Genomic DNA, 17,273 nt, shown 5'->3' with positions numbered 1-17,273 from the left:
TTTGAATATCCGTGCTTTCACGAGACCTAATCTAGTATGTATATATTTTGTAGCTTTTGAAACCTTAAAAGAAAAGTATCAAAATTATAAATTAAACTAGTGTAATCCTATTTGTAACTATAGTTATTTTTATTGCTTTTAATTTTCATATAGTCTGTATCATATTTGCAGTAATTATTCAAAATTCAAGCTTGATTGTGTTTTTTCATATATATATTTTTTGATTTTAAAAAAGTATGTTGCAATCAATAACAGTCGCGCCGCTAAGGGAATAAAAAAATAGGAGGGACCTTATCAAACATGACATTAGACGCACACACGTTGTCGTTGCAGATGGACAATAAAACACGCGTTAAAGTTTTATATAACCCAAATTATGAATAAAGGAGGGGAGTGGTTTCACACTATTAATGATCATATTGTTTAGATTGTGAAATCCGTGTTTGTCATTGCTTTTTAACGAGGATAGTAAGCTCTTGTGTTTTCTCATTCTCCTCCGCAAGAATTAGCTTAGAAATGCTTGTTCATAAGAAAATTGTAGCTTAAAACAACACATTAAACACCCACATGTCCCCACCATTAAAAAAAATAAAATAAAATAAACGATTCCCCCTCAAACCCCATTTCAGGTTGATTATAAAATGAGAAGATGACTAATTCTATAGGAGTAATACAGAGTACTCCTTTTCTTACCATAACGACTCATGTTTCCTGCATGACTTCCCCACCCGAAACACTCTTCTTCTTCATTATTATTATTATTATTATTTCTTAAACTTCATCTCCTTCTTATTATAATAATAATAATTATTATTTCTGCTTGTTGTTCTAATTAGTTAAACTCCCATGGAAACACAACCCCCTAATATCTCAAAAATGGATTCCACCAAAAACCCATATTTTCATTCCTTAAAAAATGTCTCCCTTCTCCTTCTCCTTCTCCTAATCGCCGGAGTTATTTCTCTGTCCTTCCTCTCTTCTACCTCCTCTAAATCCCTCTTCACTTCAAAATTACTCCAATGCCCCTCTGTTTCCCATCAGAATGAGAATGAGGTAAAGCATCATATATGGTATATGTTAATTTGTTTTGTATTTTAAGTTTAATTTTGTCATTAATTGGTTAGTTTGTTGCGTTCCACAGACAACAACATTGCATCAAGACGAGCTAGAAGAAGCATTAGAGAAAGCATCAATGAAGAACAATAAAACAGTAATAATCGCGGTGATAAATAGAGCGTATGTGGAAGGTGAAGTAATGCCGAACATGCTTGATTTGTTCTTAGAGGGGTTTTGGGCAGGGGAAGGAACAAGGGAGCTTGTCAAACATCTTATGATTGTGGCTGTTGATCAAACGGCGTACGAACGCTGTGTTTATCGTGGCCTTCATTGTTATCGTCTTGAAACGGACGGTCTTGATTTCATGGGGGAGAAAGTTTTCATGTCTGCTGATTTCATCAACATGATGTGGAGAAGGACTCTGTTTTTGACTCATATCCTTCAAAAAGGATACAACTTCATTTTTACGGTACGTGCATTTATTTCTTAAACGTTATTATTTCATTTTATGCGATTTATTTCCATAAATGTTTGGATTCTGATTCTGATTTTGCTTTTGATTTTCTCAACTAGGGACCTAAATATATAGTTACATTCCGATTAACAATACAAATTTTTGCAATCACTTGACAATTTTAGTAATTATTAGATCACCACATGTTATGTCACATGTCTTTTATCCAGCTAACATACTACTCCCTCCGTTCCTAAATACGTGTCCAGTTCCCTTTTATGTGTCCACTTTCCATTTTTGGACATATACCTTTCCCACTTTTCTATACACTTTTCCATACATTTTTCCCACTTTTCCATACATCATTATTACCTTTTCTTACACATTCTACACTTTTTCCACTTTTCAATCACCACATCCACTTTTATTTATACTTTATCAATAAACAATTATCTACTTTTTCCTTTCCCAAAAAAAAAAACATTCTCAATCATTACCTATTACACACCATTCAATTTTATTAATTACCGTGTACGTGTACAAAGTGGACACGTATTTGGGAACGGAGGGAGTACGAAATATTAGTCATGATGACAATTAAGTTAATATCAGAACAATTTGAAAGGAAAGTAGCTGATTTAGTTTACTCACATTATATTTGGAATTGAAACTCACACATATCATTTCCATACAAATAAAGAATCACAAAATCCCCCCTAGTTAAACAAGTTAACAAGGAATGCCGTGGGTATTAAAAACTTGTAAAAAATTGTTGATTGCACTTTTGGGGTAAAACAATATAACTTTCTTGTGAGATCCAAAGATATTGTCATAGTTTTGGAGTAGCAATAAATGTGGTATTCTAAAAAAAATTAAATTAACGGTTTTTTCATGAAATATCCCGAGTTTTGGCGGAATTTACCAAATACTTATCAACTTTCAATAATACATAAAGGCCTTGTTTGGTAGCTAGAGAAAGTTTTGAGAAGATTTTAGAGGTTTGGACCACTATAAGAAGTTTTGACTAGTTAAACCTCTAACAATGGTGTTTGGTAAACAGAGGATTTAAATGAAGGTTTGGTCCAAATACCCCAAAAACCAATGTACCACCCGAAAATCGAACTCCACCCACCCGAAATCAACCAATACCCACATGAAATCCAACCTCACTGGCTCACCACCCAAATTAATCTGGATTGCGACGAACAACGAGCAGATTCCTCCACACCACCACGCCCACCACCACAACGAGCTGAATCAAAATCCCTATTATATTAGCCCAAAGCAATAACCACAACAACGAATACCTAACCCAACAACTTCTGAATCCTCTTCTCCTACTTCTTCGAGTAATTCGATTAGTTTTCTGGGGTTATGGGGTTTTGGGGGTAGAAGTTGGTTGGATTCTGAAGATTTTTTCGTCGTTGAATTTAGTTGATTATTTCATCTTCTTCTAATGGATTAAAAGATTGAGCAAATTTCGATTAATATTGACTGAAATTGAGTGAAAGAGTTTATCTCCTCTTTAATTGATTTCAAAATTTTGATAAATTGATGGTGATAAGGAAAATTATTGATTATGAGTGTAGAAGGAGGAGTTACGAGAATGGAGGAATGCAGCCATGAAAGATGATAATGGAAAGGGGTGGGGGAAAGGGAAAAGGGAAAAAAGCAAAAAAAAAAAAAAAAGTTTAATGGTCGGGTTAATTAGATGTTGGCAACATGTGGTTTATGTAGGGGTGTTCAAAAATACCCGACCCGTATTATTCGACCGTTGACCCACTGATCCGGTACAAATAAAGCGGGTATTTTTCTGAAATTTTAAAAATAAATGGGCCGGGTATCCGACCCGGTAAAATTTCCGGGTACCGGGTCGGGTCATGGGCCACTTTTTGACTAAACGGGTACCCGAATACCCGTTTAAAAAAAAATTGTGTGTGTTGGGCCTTGGCAGCTGAGAGAATTTATTCAATTTAGTCACTATACTACTCCGTAGTTTAGAACTTTATACTTAGGGTTTCTCAAACATCACTCCGCCGCTCTTCTCAATCTCTCACCTCCTTGGTCTCCTCTCTCAGTCTCACCCCCTCTCCGACAGTCTTGCTCACTCGTTCATGCCAACAGCAGTCCACCTCCAGTCCACCGGCGCAACAGTCCACATTCAAGGCAATATTTTCGATTTTTTTGCTCAAGAATAGCCTTTAACTCCTGAAAGTCTTGACTCGATTTTACTAAATTTGTTACTCCAATAAAACTTGACATTCAATACAACCGCTTGGTAGGTTCTTGTTAGGTTCTTAGTTTTTTTTTTATTTGCTCGAGAAATGCAAAGGTTCAATGGTAGGTTTCCGTTAGGTTCTAAGCTTGTTAGATTCTAGAAAGATTTAGTTTTGATATGATTTGTTGTCTTAATTGGAATTGTATCAGCCTTTCCTTGTAGTTCTTTTGTAAATGCGAATTTGTAGGATGAAATATTGTAAGTGGTATGGGAACTCCATAAACTACATAGTTAGTTTGTTTATTATAATTTAGTCAGTTTATCAAATTTAGTCAGTTTAGTAAATTTAGTGATTTTATCAAACTTAGTCCGTTTATCAAATCAAATTTACTAATTGGAATTGCTTTGTACTCCCACTCTGTAAATCATTAATTGCTTCCTACTAAATGTTACTACATAATGGAATTTAGTGAGATTTTTTTATAAAGAAACCGGGTGCCCGGTTACCCGACCCGGTATAATCGGGTACCCGGTTATCCCGGGTTGGGGCATGGGCCGACAAAATGACTACCCGGAAATCCGGGTACCCGCATTTCCGGGTACCCGTTTAGCCGGGTACCCGGTAATGAACACCCCTAGGTTTATGCATCCAGCCTCCAGGTGTACAGTGCTCACCGTACATCATGTTTTTAAATGAAAGAACATAAGAGATGATTACAAAGAACATAGATAATAGGAAGAACATAAAAGAAAAAATACAAAGAACATAATAAAATATAATAATTTATCCCATAAATTTAGCATACTTTTTTGAAAAAAAATCATCAACAAGTCTTCAAACTTATCATCAACTTCATGAATAAAACAAAGAATTCGTAAACAAGTGGATAGAATTTATAGTTCAAACTCATAGAACATATACTGATATACACCCATAGAATATATATACCCATAGGACATCACCCATGGTCCATGGGACATATACACCGACATCACCCATAGAACATATATATCCATAGGACATCACCCATGGGACATATACACCGACATCACCCATAGAACATATACACCCATAGAACATATAGCTAAATATTCAATGAACACATGAATATTCAATCCAACAATAATAATGCATATGACTGTAGTACCTGTGGTGGACAAGTGGGTTCAATTAAGCAAAATTGATTAAAATTAAAAATCGAAAATAATTAAAAAAATGAGAGAATTTGAGTGATATTACAAAAGATGTGACGTTTATATATATATATATATATATATATATATATATATATATATATATATATATATATATATATATTAGTTTGTGCAGTAAAGGAATAGAAATTTAACCTTTTAAAATTTTTATCAATTAATTTTTTTCCCTGTAATATAAAAGTTAAACAAAACATATCATTTATTTTAAAAAAAACTACGCAAAAAATATTTTGATGTACAATAAATTTATTGTACACCTTATGCGTACAAATCTTTGTATATGGTATTTACATATTCCTTTATGTTGTGTCGAAATTTTTATATCATTACAGATAATATAACAAAAAATTTAAATTACATAACCTATTACACGGGATAAAATCTAGATTGTCGTTTATTAACACCATTGTGTAGTTAGGGACGGCCCATGGTCTCAATAAATAAATATTGAAATACTTGTATTAGATTGATCATAAATAAATACCTTCAGGAAAAATTAAAAATAGATTGATAAATAAATAAGTATATTTCTAAAGAACTTCACCTTCATTATTTTTGACATTTTCCATGAGTTTATATCTTACCAAAAAAAATTATTTCTTATGTGATTTTGCCTTTTTCACGTGTATTATTAGAAACGAAACACAAGTTTGTAAAGTTGGTGGAAAATCCATCTTGTAACTTAGAGGTTACAGGGGTCGAGCTCCATACTTGTGAAATATTTGGAAGTAACTCAAGCCTATATTTTGTAGCTACGCTGGCTAACATGTGAAGTTGTGATAGGTACTAGTTCAATAGGGTTCATCTTTTACCTAATTAAAAAAGTGAATTATTAGTACTCATTAATAGAGAGGTTATTATATATCTTTGTCATTTTTATGATATTTGAAGTCATATGATTTGAGTTTAGTGATGTATAATTTTTTGTTTTCATATTTTTGGTTTTAGTTTTCTCAAAAAACGGAAAACTAAAAGAATAAAAAACCGATATTGAAAACACTTTATTTTGTGGCAATTTGTCTTTATACTACATACTCCCCTCGTCCCACATTTCTTGTTACATTTTCATTTTTCCTCCATCCAATATTACTTTTTACACTTCTAAATTAGGAAGGACCGACAATTATTATATTGTCTCTCTCTCTCTTCCCGCTAAACAAAATTGGTCCCCACACCCTCTCTCAGCTCATTCAATTAAAAAGGTACTCGACTAACTCTTATCACATATACTTTTTCAATAAAATAACAATAATGATAACCAAACAACCACTTATCCCTAAAACTTTGTGCAAAGGTAAGTGTAACGAGTAATTTGGGACGGAGGAAGTATTTAAATCCATTATATTGAACTTAAACTTTGAAGGAGCACACTTTGAATTTTAACCTTCTTTTATTTATTATTTTTATAGGTTTTTCTTACAGTTACAAAATGGGTTATCGAGTGATACATAAATATATCTCTATCTCTCTATTTGTATAAGCCAACTCTGTGAAAATTGATGTCCAAAATATACTCTTACAAGCAATACCATTTTTATCTTCTTATATAAGAAGTATATTTTATATACTCTTTTAAATAATGAAATATAAATATAATATTGCAATGTTGTTATATTATGAATTATCATACATGTGTTTGTGAAATTAAGCAGATGAGTATCCAGAGAAGAGTGAGTTTTTTTTTGTGGGGTTTGAGGGTTTGGCAATGTAGTGAACTAATGAAAAGTGTATGTGAATGTTATGAACCAGGATACAGATGTGATATGGCTAAGGAACCCCTTCAAAGTTCTAACCACAAATGAGACGGGAGATTTCGACATCCAATTTAGCACTGACATTTACAATGACAACGCATTTTCTACCCGAAACCTAATCAACACCGGCTTTTACTTTGTAAAATCCAACAATAAAACTATCAGGTTGTTTGAAAAATGGTACGGACTGAAGGAAAACTCTACCGGGCTAAAGGAGCAAGATGTTTTACAAAGAATGATATGGCAAGATGTACTTACCAATATGGGTATCAAGTCTAGGTTCCTTGATACCCGATTTTTTAGTGGGTTTTGTCAACTAAGTCGAGATATTCCATCTGTTATCACTGTCCATGCCAATTGTTGTCGGTTTATTAGTGCCAAGGTGGCCGACTTGGGGAGGGTCCTTCATGATTGGGCTTGGTTCAAAGTAGCTCCAACTAATGTAACTAGTTCTCTTCAATGGTCCCCACATATTGAATGCATAAAGTCGTGGCATAAGAATGGTTAAGACTTGATTTCGAGGAACTTTGAGTTTACTATTCACAAAGATAAAAGATTACGCTGGTTATAAGCTTTTTATTTTTTTGTATACTTGTTTTTATTATACAAACGTAAGTTAGAAGTCCATGTAAAATGATCAGTGTTAATATACTTAATGATGCGAGAATGTATATCACATATAGTTAATACTCCATAGTTATAGTTATTTTCATATATAAACAAATCAACACTATTAACAATACATCTCTTTATTTCTCCGAGCAAAATTGAGCAGAACCCCGATGATTGAGAATCTTATCCCCCAAGTCTCATATCAAATAACACGATCCAATAATAAACCCAAAGCGAGATAACCCATTTGATCTTCTTAAAAGAAAATCAAAAAGCTGGTGATGGGATTATGGAAGTTGACAAAGAGAAATTTCCTACACAACATATTCCTTGGGGATCCCTTCGACGACGAGAGGGATATTCCCTCCTACAAGCAATTGAGTGACGACCCTTTTTTGAGATATGCTACGATCTGGATCAAATCTGGCTTCCTCTCAAACCACATTTGTTAATGAGGATAAGGACGAAGCCTCAGATGATGATGAAGCTCCAATAGATTTTGAAGTAATAGAACGATGTCCAATAATTTTGCTTTCAAAAGAAGAAGAACAAAGAATGCGTAAACCCTGGAAAGATAATCTTATCATTAACATGTTTGATGGCAAGTTAGGGTAAGGTTGAAGAAAGTATAGAAATTGAGAGGGGGCGTAGCGTTAACTGATATAGAAGCAAATATTTTATTGCTCGATTCACAAGTGATGATGACTACAACTTTTTTCTAACACAGGGTCCATGGCTAATTGATGACAACTGTATTACAATTACGAAATGGCTTTTGAATTTCATTCCAAATGAAGCCCCTATTAAAGTACTCGCAACTTTGGTTCGCATCTCTAACTTATCTGCGGAGTACTTTGATACATAATTCCTTCTGAAGATTGGCTCAAAAATTGGCAAAGTGCTACGAGTAGATAGGACCACGAATTACTCTTGACTGAACCTACAAGGTCACACCAACGAATATAACGGATCGCCGAATTAAATGAATCATAAATTCATTTAATGGCTAATCGGAAATTTATATTGGAAAAACAAATATATACGATACCTAACCGTATATATCGAGTATTTTGTAGGCATGTCCGCATGAATCGTTATATCGTAAGACATCGGTTCATCATGTGCTATACGAAGAATTAAGGCTAGAAAACCATATGTGCGAATACGAGGCCATGAGCAACAGCGTTGCCAGCCCACAAACCAAGCGCGCAAGGCCCATGGGCGCAACGACGATGCTACACACAACAATAAAGGCCCATGGCTCTTGGGCGCGCGCGCTAAAGTAGCACTAAGGTGCAGCAACAACGCTGGGCAGTAAGGGGCACACAAGTAAAATTCCACTTGACTCAATCCTATGACACCACAAAATGTATAGTACACAAGGGGTAAATAAGGGGTCTAGTGCACAAGGAGTAATGTTTAGTACTAAGTTGCTGGTCAATGCATAATTGGACCGCAAGTAACAAGCAAGAAGATATTGGTTGATTGTTATTCTATTGATAAGATACTAGGGAATGGGGGGTTCCACAATGTAAGGAAAATACAACAAAAGGGGAAAATAATACATGACAACAACGAACCATAGAAGAGACCTATGCACCCTATAAATACGACCCACCCGACTTTCAACGGAGAGACACACTTCCTAGTATTCAATCCACCTCTAAAGAGGTAGTCGAAAGACTCATAAGTACATTGAGCATGGCACTTGGGTCATATACATGCACTCTAAAAGATAAGACTTCAACATGGATGAACACAAAATCCTATCTAACCCTGATGGTCACGGTCTCTAGACTTCGTAATTCACTTAGTAACATCTCATAAGAACGAGGCTTTCAAAACCCCCTAACCCTCCTAGGTACCACAGTAAGGTCACGCAAGAGGTGTAGGAACGAAAGCATTGAGTAGTTATCCCGATGGTCATACTACTAAGAAAAAGGCACAAATCATCCAACAATCTATGGAAATTGACAGGATAGAAAATTCTCAATTTAATTCATCCATTTAAACCCTAACATTGGGGTCACCTAACCCCCTAGAGGGGGTGACTAGCACACATATTGCAATTAAAAGCAAGAAAATCCATAAGTGAAAGCACTAATTGACAATAGTGAAAGAAATACTAGAAATTCAGTAGATTCAAAGAAATAAATGTAAGGAAACAAAACCTCAATCAATGAAGAGTTTGGAGAGAGAAAATCCCCAAAACTTTCCCAATTGGGAAATTATGTATTCTAAGATATCTTGGAGGAGGACCCCAAAAGAGCTAAATAAAGACTAGTATGAGAGTCAAGCTTTTGTTTGGTTAGCTTGTTTTTTTTTTTTTTTTTCTTTCTAAGTTAGAGTATTTATACAATAAGAGAAAAATGGCTCATCCATGTGAAATGCGGTAAAATAGAGCAGCTCTGCACGGACCGTGCAAAAATGGCACAAGTTGTGCAAGGTAGAGCAACACGGTCTATGCAAAGGTGACACAGGTCGTGCATCGACTGCTCCCTTCCCTTCTCTTCGAGTTGGCGTTGCACGGAATGAGTCAGGTCGTGCAGGAGGTTGTGAATAGATTCATTGGTCTTCTTCTTCTCCTTTCCTTACTCTTGTTCCTTTCTCCTAGCAAATGGGGTCATGTACGGTCGAACATCCCCAAATTAGTGAGTGAGGGTTCCTTTTGTCCTTTGGACTTCAAAATCTGTTAAACTCATAAGAACACTAAGGCACAACAAATGGCGTAAAATGCAAACCAATAAAGCAATAAATGTGCTCTAACTAAGGAAAAGATCCTAGGCAAGGAATAAAACAAGCTTTATGGTTTTGTACGGTTTGTGAGGGGCATTTTATGAATTATCCAAATTTGATGGGCATTTGGTGAATTACGCTAATATTTGAGGATATTTCAAGAAAAATCCAAAATATTAATGGTATTAAAATTTGACCCGTTCAGGTGTAATAAAAGATACTCCGTACGAAGTAAAGGTATAATAAAAGGATTATACGAAGTACTCCGTTTAACTTACGGAGTACTCCCTCCGTCCTTTAATATTCACACCGGTTTGACCGGTGTGAAGTTTAAGATAATTGAATTGACTTATTAATTTAATGGGTGTTGGTTGATATTGGCGTATTTTTTTTTTAATACAGTTAGTGAGAGACATGTAAGGGGTGGGGAGTAGTGAGTGGGGGTGTGAATATTTAATTGATTTTTTGTAGGGAGTATGAGTGTTCGTGGTTGAGTAGGTAAGTGTGAGAAATAATATAATATTAGTAAAATTGTCCATTTATAAAAGCGGTGTAAGTATTAAGGGACGACCCGAAAAGAAAAGCGATGCAAGTATTAAGAGACGAATGGAGTATTTTTTTTTATAAACTGCCCAAAGATCGATTATTACAATTTTTCGAAGGAAAAAAATTGGCAAGAGTTTATATGTCCACGTCAAGCGGTGGGAAAATTCTAAAAAAAGTAAACCAAAACCAAAACTAGGGTTCTTCTTCCTAATTTTAAACCCTCCACCAATATCCCCCTTTCTCTCTCTATTTCCCGTATAAATCTTTCGATTCTCTCTCCTGAATCTGAAAACACAACACAAGATTGAAGAAGACGAGTATGCCTCCGAGAACAAAGAAATCGGCGTCAACTCCGGCCAAGAAGTCCGGCAGGTTGTCCAGAACTGCGGCGAAGACGGAAGCTAAATCCGATGATGGGATAAACGAGGTCGTTAGGGATGAAATTAACGACAACGTTAAAGTTTCTGAGCTTGATAACGACGTTGACAGCTCTGCGGATCTGAATGTTGAGCCCCAATCCCAGGCTAATGGATCCTTTATCTTAACAAGTAAGTTTTTGTTTTGTTTTTGCATTGATTAATTTATTTTATAATTGTTGTGTGATTGTGCTATGTTTTTTCTTTTTCTTTTTTGGTGGGTTCGTATTTGATTAAAAAGTTAATTAGTGTTGAATTTGTGGTAGGATAGAAAAAAATATGGTTGTTTGTTTGTTTGCTTGCTTGCTTATGAATTGATTTTCCGTTAATTTAAAGTTAGTACTTGAAGGTGATGTTAATTCTAGGTGTGCTTGGACATTTTTTTTATATTCCAAATACCAGAAAAAGGAAATATCTTGTTCAACTTATTTTTTAAGATGGAGAAAAGATTTGGACTATTGGGTTTGATTTTATGTATTTCGACTTGGTGGGTATTGGTTGAATTTTATATGGTTGAATTTCTATTTCGACTTGGTGGGTATTGGTTGAATTTTATATGGTTGAATTTCTCTAAAGTTTGATAAATGGGTTTATATTAAGCTGGAGAATAGATGATTGATTAGCTTGGTTGGTTTAGTTGTGGGGGTGAAATTTTGCGCGTTAGTGAGTGAGTTGTATAAAGAATAATGTGAACTCTTAGCCTCATAATCGGTTGATCCTCTAAATTGAAGTTGCAAGCAAAAAATGGTTAATGATTATGTAGCTTGCATATTCTTTTGGAAGGGACTATTCTGGATGGAACCATTTGTGATTAGACATGTCTTTGTGAGTGGCATTCATGTGGATCCACCTTTTTTCTCTGGTGATAGGGAGGATACTCGATATTGGAATTTGGATAATTTCTTAACGATTTTTCACATGAAGTGCATATGAAAAGACCTGTTAGAAAGAGTGTTTTTATTCCATCTCACATGCTCTTGATAATCTGGTACAACGTTTTTTGTTGGAGAACAACAAGTTCCAGTTAAATAATGATGTAAATCCATTGGAAATCTAAAACACACAATATCAAGGGAACTCTTGTGAATGTTGTTTCAGCTGTTCTTGTTCGTTCAAGCCTTTTTTCAATGTATGGGCAAAGTCATTTGTGTGGAGTGACCATTTTAGGCTTCAATCTTGGGTACAAGGGCTTCAGAAAGGACACATGGTCATCAAATCAATTATATATGTCTTGCTACGTTTCCTTTCTCCTGTATATCTTTGTACAAGTTTTTGAACTCAACTAATCTATGAACAAGTTTTAAGTGTGTGCTTACAACAAAGTTGGTGTTATAAAGTGCCAATGATCTGCCGAAGCTGACATAAGTTAGAAATGGATTAAGAATCTGTTTCTTATTTGTGAAGATTAATGCACTGGGTACAATTAAGAATTCCCCAATTATCTATTGCAAGGATTCAATCAAGTAATGGAAGTAGTTGTTAATTTGGATATGACACCCAAAATCTATGCGCAAATGCTCATTGGACTTGCTAATTTCCTACCTGAGTTCACTTTGTAGACTAAACCATATCAATTATGTGTTTGAATTTGGACTTGAAGGCTTAGTGGGTATTTTGCTACGCACCCAACACTTTAGAACTCTTATTGTTCCCAATGGTGAATTCAGCATGTTAACTAGCTGGATTTGTGTCAACCTCTCTTTCTATGGCAGAAGAAGATGAGGTTAAAGAGGATGAGTATGAAAAAGATGAACGGTTGGACCTTGAGGATAATGAACCAGAATATGAACCAGAAGAATATGGTGGTGAGTATGATGAGAAGGAAGTTGACCAAGATGATTTCCAGGAGGACGGGGATGAAGGTATGGAAGAAGTCGAGGAAAGTGATCTTGCTGAAGAGGAGGAGGAAGAAGAGGAGGGAGACATGGCTGAGGAGGATATAGAAGAAGTTCCAGAGGAACTTGGGGTTGAAGAAGTCGATGAGCATGCTGATGCAGATGCTGATGAGGGCCGTGAGCATCAGCATCACCATGACCATGGCCATGATGATGAGCATGCTGAACTGTTCGATGCTGCAGAAGAACGTGAACACCATGAACTTGTCAAAGAGAGGCGTAAACGTAAAGAATTTGAAGTATTTGTTGGTGGTTTAGACAAAGATGCTACTGAGGAGCATTTGAAGGAAGTTTTTAGTGTTGTTGGCGAGGTTACTGAAGTCAGGCTCATGATGAACCCTCAGACCAAAAAGAACAAGGGCTTTGCATTCCTACGTTTTTCTACTATTGAACAAGCAAAGCGAGCTGTCAGCGAGCTTAAAAATCCTGTGGTACTTGTTTTGATCTTGTCATAGATTGAGTGACTACAAAGCACAGATTATGTTGAATTTATTCTAACACCGAAAATTCCAGGTAAATGGGAAGCAATGTGGTGTCACACCAAGTCAGGACAGCGATACCCTGTTTTTGGGTAACATATGCAAGACATGGACAAAGGAAAAAGTAAGTTGACTGTGGTGTTGCTGTCATCATCAGGCTTCGCGTTAATTTTGTTGTTGGTTATCTGGAGTTGCATTATTCTCTTCTGATTGGCGTATATTAATTTGTTCTTCCAGTTAAAAGAGAAATTGAAACTTTATGGAATAGAAAATATCGAGGATTTGACGTTAGTGGAAGATAGTAACAATGAAGGAAAAAATAGAGGTTTTGCCTTTTTGGAGTTCTCTTCCCGTTCCGAGGCCATGGATGCTTTTAAACGTCTTCAGAAGAGGGATGTTTTACTAGGAGTTGAGAGGCCTGCAAAAGTTTCTTTTGCAGATTCTTTCATTGATCCTGGAGATGAAATAATGGCCCAGGTAATTAGATCAAGCATCTTTCCCATTCCTTGGATGATTATGGAGTGATGTTCATCTTGCAAGTTGTCAAAAACCTATTAGGAAGAATAGTTTGTGTGAATACATACATGGCCAACTACAGTAGAATTCCTAATTATCGTTGAGCTTTCTATTGATAATTGGAATATTGGATATGATCCCTGTTATTTTTTTACTCTATATATGTATGATTATTTTATTTGTAAAGTAAAATTTCTTTACTTTAGACAGACAATCTTGGATATGATGTGTCCTTTATTATTTTTATGTGAATTTTTTCCGCTATGTGAACTCACGCCTTAATAAAGATGTAGCAATTATTTGGTTGCAGTTGAGGTGTGGGTTTAATGTGAGTTTTTTTCCGAGGTCCCAGACTTCTCATTCCGAGGGGATCTTGTTGTGTATTGTTCAACCTCTTGGAATGATGGATCCTTTTAACGGTGGATGATATTTGGTTGCAACTGTTTTAGGTCAAAACTGTGTTTATTGATGGTCTCCCTGCCTCATGGGATGAGGACCGTGTTCGTATCCTGCTCAAGAATTTTGGGGAAATTGAAAAGGTTGAACTTGCTCGCAATATGCCATCTGCGAGAAGAAAGGATTTTGGCTTTGTTTCTTTTGACTCTCATGATGCAGCAGTAACATGTGCTAAGAGCATCAATAATGCAGAATTGGGGGAAGGAGATCACAAGGTTTTTATTGGCTTTATTATATGTGCTAATGACCTGGTCATGATGAGATAATGCATATGGCTTTATTTGACTTTATTCTTCTACAGGCTAAAGTACGCGCCAGATTGTCCAGGCCATTGCAGCGGGGTAAAGGCAAAAATCCCCGTGTTGATCATAATAAGGGGGGTCGTGTTGCTGGGCGGCGTCCTAGGGCTCCTTGGAACCGTCCATTACCACGTCCCCTTCCTCCTCGTATGAGGGCAATTGGTAGCCGGCCCCCCATTGTTGTTGGCCGTGGCTTGAAGAGGCCTGTTGGAGTACGGGACAGGCGTCCCCCACCACCTATGCCTGCTAGGGCCAGACCACTGCCACCTCCGCCAAGGTCATATGAGAGAAGAGCTCCTGGTACTCATTCTGATCTTGGCTGGTCACTTTTGCTGGTAACATGCTGAGGAGTGTTATCTAACCCACTGTTGTGTGCAGGTCCTCCACCACCCAAGAGTAGCTTGAAGAGAGATTATATCAGGAGGGAAGAGCTCCCTCCAAGGAGTAGGGCTGTGGCAGAATATGGATCTAGGTTGCCACCCGAAAGGCGTCCATCTTATAGGGATGAGTACGCTGCCCGTTCACCTGTTTACCCTGATGTGCATAGGAGCAGTGCGTCGCGCTCTGCAACAAGGAGACCTTATCCAGAGGATAATTATCCCCCAAGATATGAAAGACCACCTCCAAGTTATCGTGAAGGGCGTCCTCGTGATTATGATTCTATTTCTGGTTCGAAACGCCCGTATAGTGCTATGGTTAGTTGATATTGTCCTTGTCTTAACTTGTACCTTCTCATTCTGTAGTTCAAAGTAATGGATTTTAAAAAAAATTCTATTGTTATTTGATTTCCTAGGATGACGTTCCTTCACGGTACACTGATCCTGGTCATGGTATGCGTCATTCGAGGGCACGTGTAGACTATGATGTCCCTTCAGGAAGCTCTCAGTATGCGGATACTTATGGTGATAGGTAACAGTTGCTTAATCTCAGGGCTATAATATTTTTGTCTGAATTTTCCTCTTTCCATGACTAAACCTCTGATTCTTCTAGAATGGGGAGATCCACTGCTGGATATAGTGGCAGCGGCAGCAGAAGTTCGGTGTCTGCTCAGGATTCTCACGGGCTTTACAATAGTCGTCAGGGAATGAGCTATAATGGTACGCCCTTGTTACTAAAGTATTGATAATCATATCAAGTGTAAATATATTTTGAAAATTTTAAGTTACTTAAACTCTACATGTCTGTACTCCCCAAATTTGATAGTTTCCTTTATTCCAGGTTCATACAGCGGCAATAATGATGGTGTGTATTCTTCAAGCTATAGCAGTGAATATGCTTCCCGTGGATCTGATGTATGTTTCTAAGCCCCTGTTTTTGTTGAAAGTTCAGTTCAGTTCAGGTTCAAAAATTGGGCAGATATTTGAACTCAATATTTGATATTTCAGGTTGGTGGGAGCTCTTACTCGTCATTGTATTCTGGCCGTGGTATGAGTGGCAGTGGTTACATGGGAGGTGGCAGTTCTGGATCATATTACTGAGTTGGTTTAGATATTCTACTGTGAAGCAGCAAAGATACCTTAAAATTTAGCGTCTTTGCAGAAGCAACATGTGTTATTTTGCTGCTTTAACAGTTGCAATTTTCATTTTATCGCTATTTGTTCATATGAGGGCGATGCTAAGGTCACTTAGGTGATGTGGGGGTTGATGGTTCTAGTTGTTTATGTCTTTTGCAATAGCACTTATCCCATTCAAGGGTGAGTGAAGATAAATCAAAATTTATTTGTTGGTTTAGCATAGTACCTGATGTAGGTTTAGATACAGAGAATTTATGTTTTAAATTTTCCCTGTAAGGAGTTTTTTTGTTTTGATGAAGTTAAACAGGCAAGAAATGATCTATACATTGACAATTTATGTAATCTGTCTTTCCTCTACTTTGTATTGTAAGAGACTAGACTAAAGAGTTGTTTGTTTTCTACCTTTTTATGTTGTGAGTAAAAGGTTAAGCGATTGCAGATTTAATGCAGTTCTGTGCAGTTGATGTCACAGGGGAGAGGGGGATGCAGCTACCTCAGATTGATCGACTAAAAGTCAAGTGGAATGTTGCCATTTTGTACACTTGATTTATGCTCGAATTATGTTTTACAGGGAGACACGTCAATTGAGGACTAATAGCTCACCAAATTTAACATGCATCGAAATTAAGTGTGCCTCTGATTGTATGCGCTTGCTGTTAATGAAGCAGTATATAGTCCACAACTCTATTATTTTCCCAAGTAAAAGCCGTTTGCAATTGAAAGAACAATACAGTGATTTTAAGGACTGCCTGAATGCCTGATGCAAACTTTTAACGTCTCACTAAAGAAGAGACAGCACTAAAATTTTGACATGGATTGTCCCTCTAGGATTTGAATTTGTAATCTCTCTATGACACATTGACACTAGTTGCCAAAAAAGGTTGTATAAATACAAGTGCAACAGTCTTGTCATCAGACCAAGCTACCCACGTTTATTCTCTCAAGACTCTTGCAATTGTTTATTGTTTTTAAAAAATAATCTATTTTCATGTATTTTTCCTTAAAAATATCGATTTTTTTTAACAATGAACCTCGATCAATGCATTATCATTTATCACCTATATAATCAATGGCATCCCTTTTATTGCAATCAAGTTTGAAAGACTC

General features: G+C 36.3%; 2 protein-coding genes across 3 annotated transcripts; both read left to right on the top strand.

The window, feature by feature from the left end:
* The first annotated feature begins 174 nt into the window (after positions 1–174).
* LOC110806214 (uncharacterized protein At1g28695-like) lies at positions 175–7,389 on the top strand. The gene is made up of 3 exons (XM_022011858.2): positions 175–1,053; positions 1,142–1,525; positions 6,693–7,389. The coding sequence occupies exons 1-3, from the start codon at positions 847–849 to the stop codon at positions 7,203–7,205; spliced, it is 1,104 nt and encodes a 367-aa protein (XP_021867550.2). The 5' UTR covers positions 175–846; the 3' UTR covers positions 7,206–7,389.
* A 3,319-nt stretch (positions 7,390–10,708) lies between these two features.
* LOC110806224 (uncharacterized) lies at positions 10,709–16,567 on the top strand. 2 transcript variants are annotated; one of them, XM_022011871.2, is made up of 11 exons: positions 10,709–11,139; positions 12,720–13,333; positions 13,416–13,505; positions 13,619–13,858; positions 14,347–14,568; positions 14,655–14,952; positions 15,031–15,347; positions 15,446–15,561; positions 15,643–15,749; positions 15,871–15,944; positions 16,038–16,567. In XM_022011871.2, the coding sequence occupies exons 1-11, from the start codon at positions 10,911–10,913 to the stop codon at positions 16,128–16,130; spliced, it is 2,400 nt and encodes a 799-aa protein (XP_021867563.1). In that variant the 5' UTR covers positions 10,709–10,910; the 3' UTR covers positions 16,131–16,567. The 2 variants fall into 2 exon arrangements, with proteins under 2 accessions (XP_021867563.1, XP_056693275.1); XM_056837297.1 differs by lacking the exon at positions 14,347–14,568 and having other exon boundaries at positions 10,738–11,139.
* The last annotated feature ends 706 nt before the right edge of the window (positions 16,568–17,273 follow it).

Source organism: Spinacia oleracea, chromosome 2 (genome assembly GCF_020520425.1).
Source record: "Spinacia oleracea cultivar Varoflay chromosome 2, BTI_SOV_V1, whole genome shotgun sequence".
Lineage (NCBI taxonomy): Eukaryota > Viridiplantae > Streptophyta > Magnoliopsida > Caryophyllales > Amaranthaceae > Spinacia > Spinacia oleracea.
The sequence above is the reverse complement of the archived record's forward strand: the minus strand, read 5'-3'. Positions and strand labels throughout refer to the sequence as shown.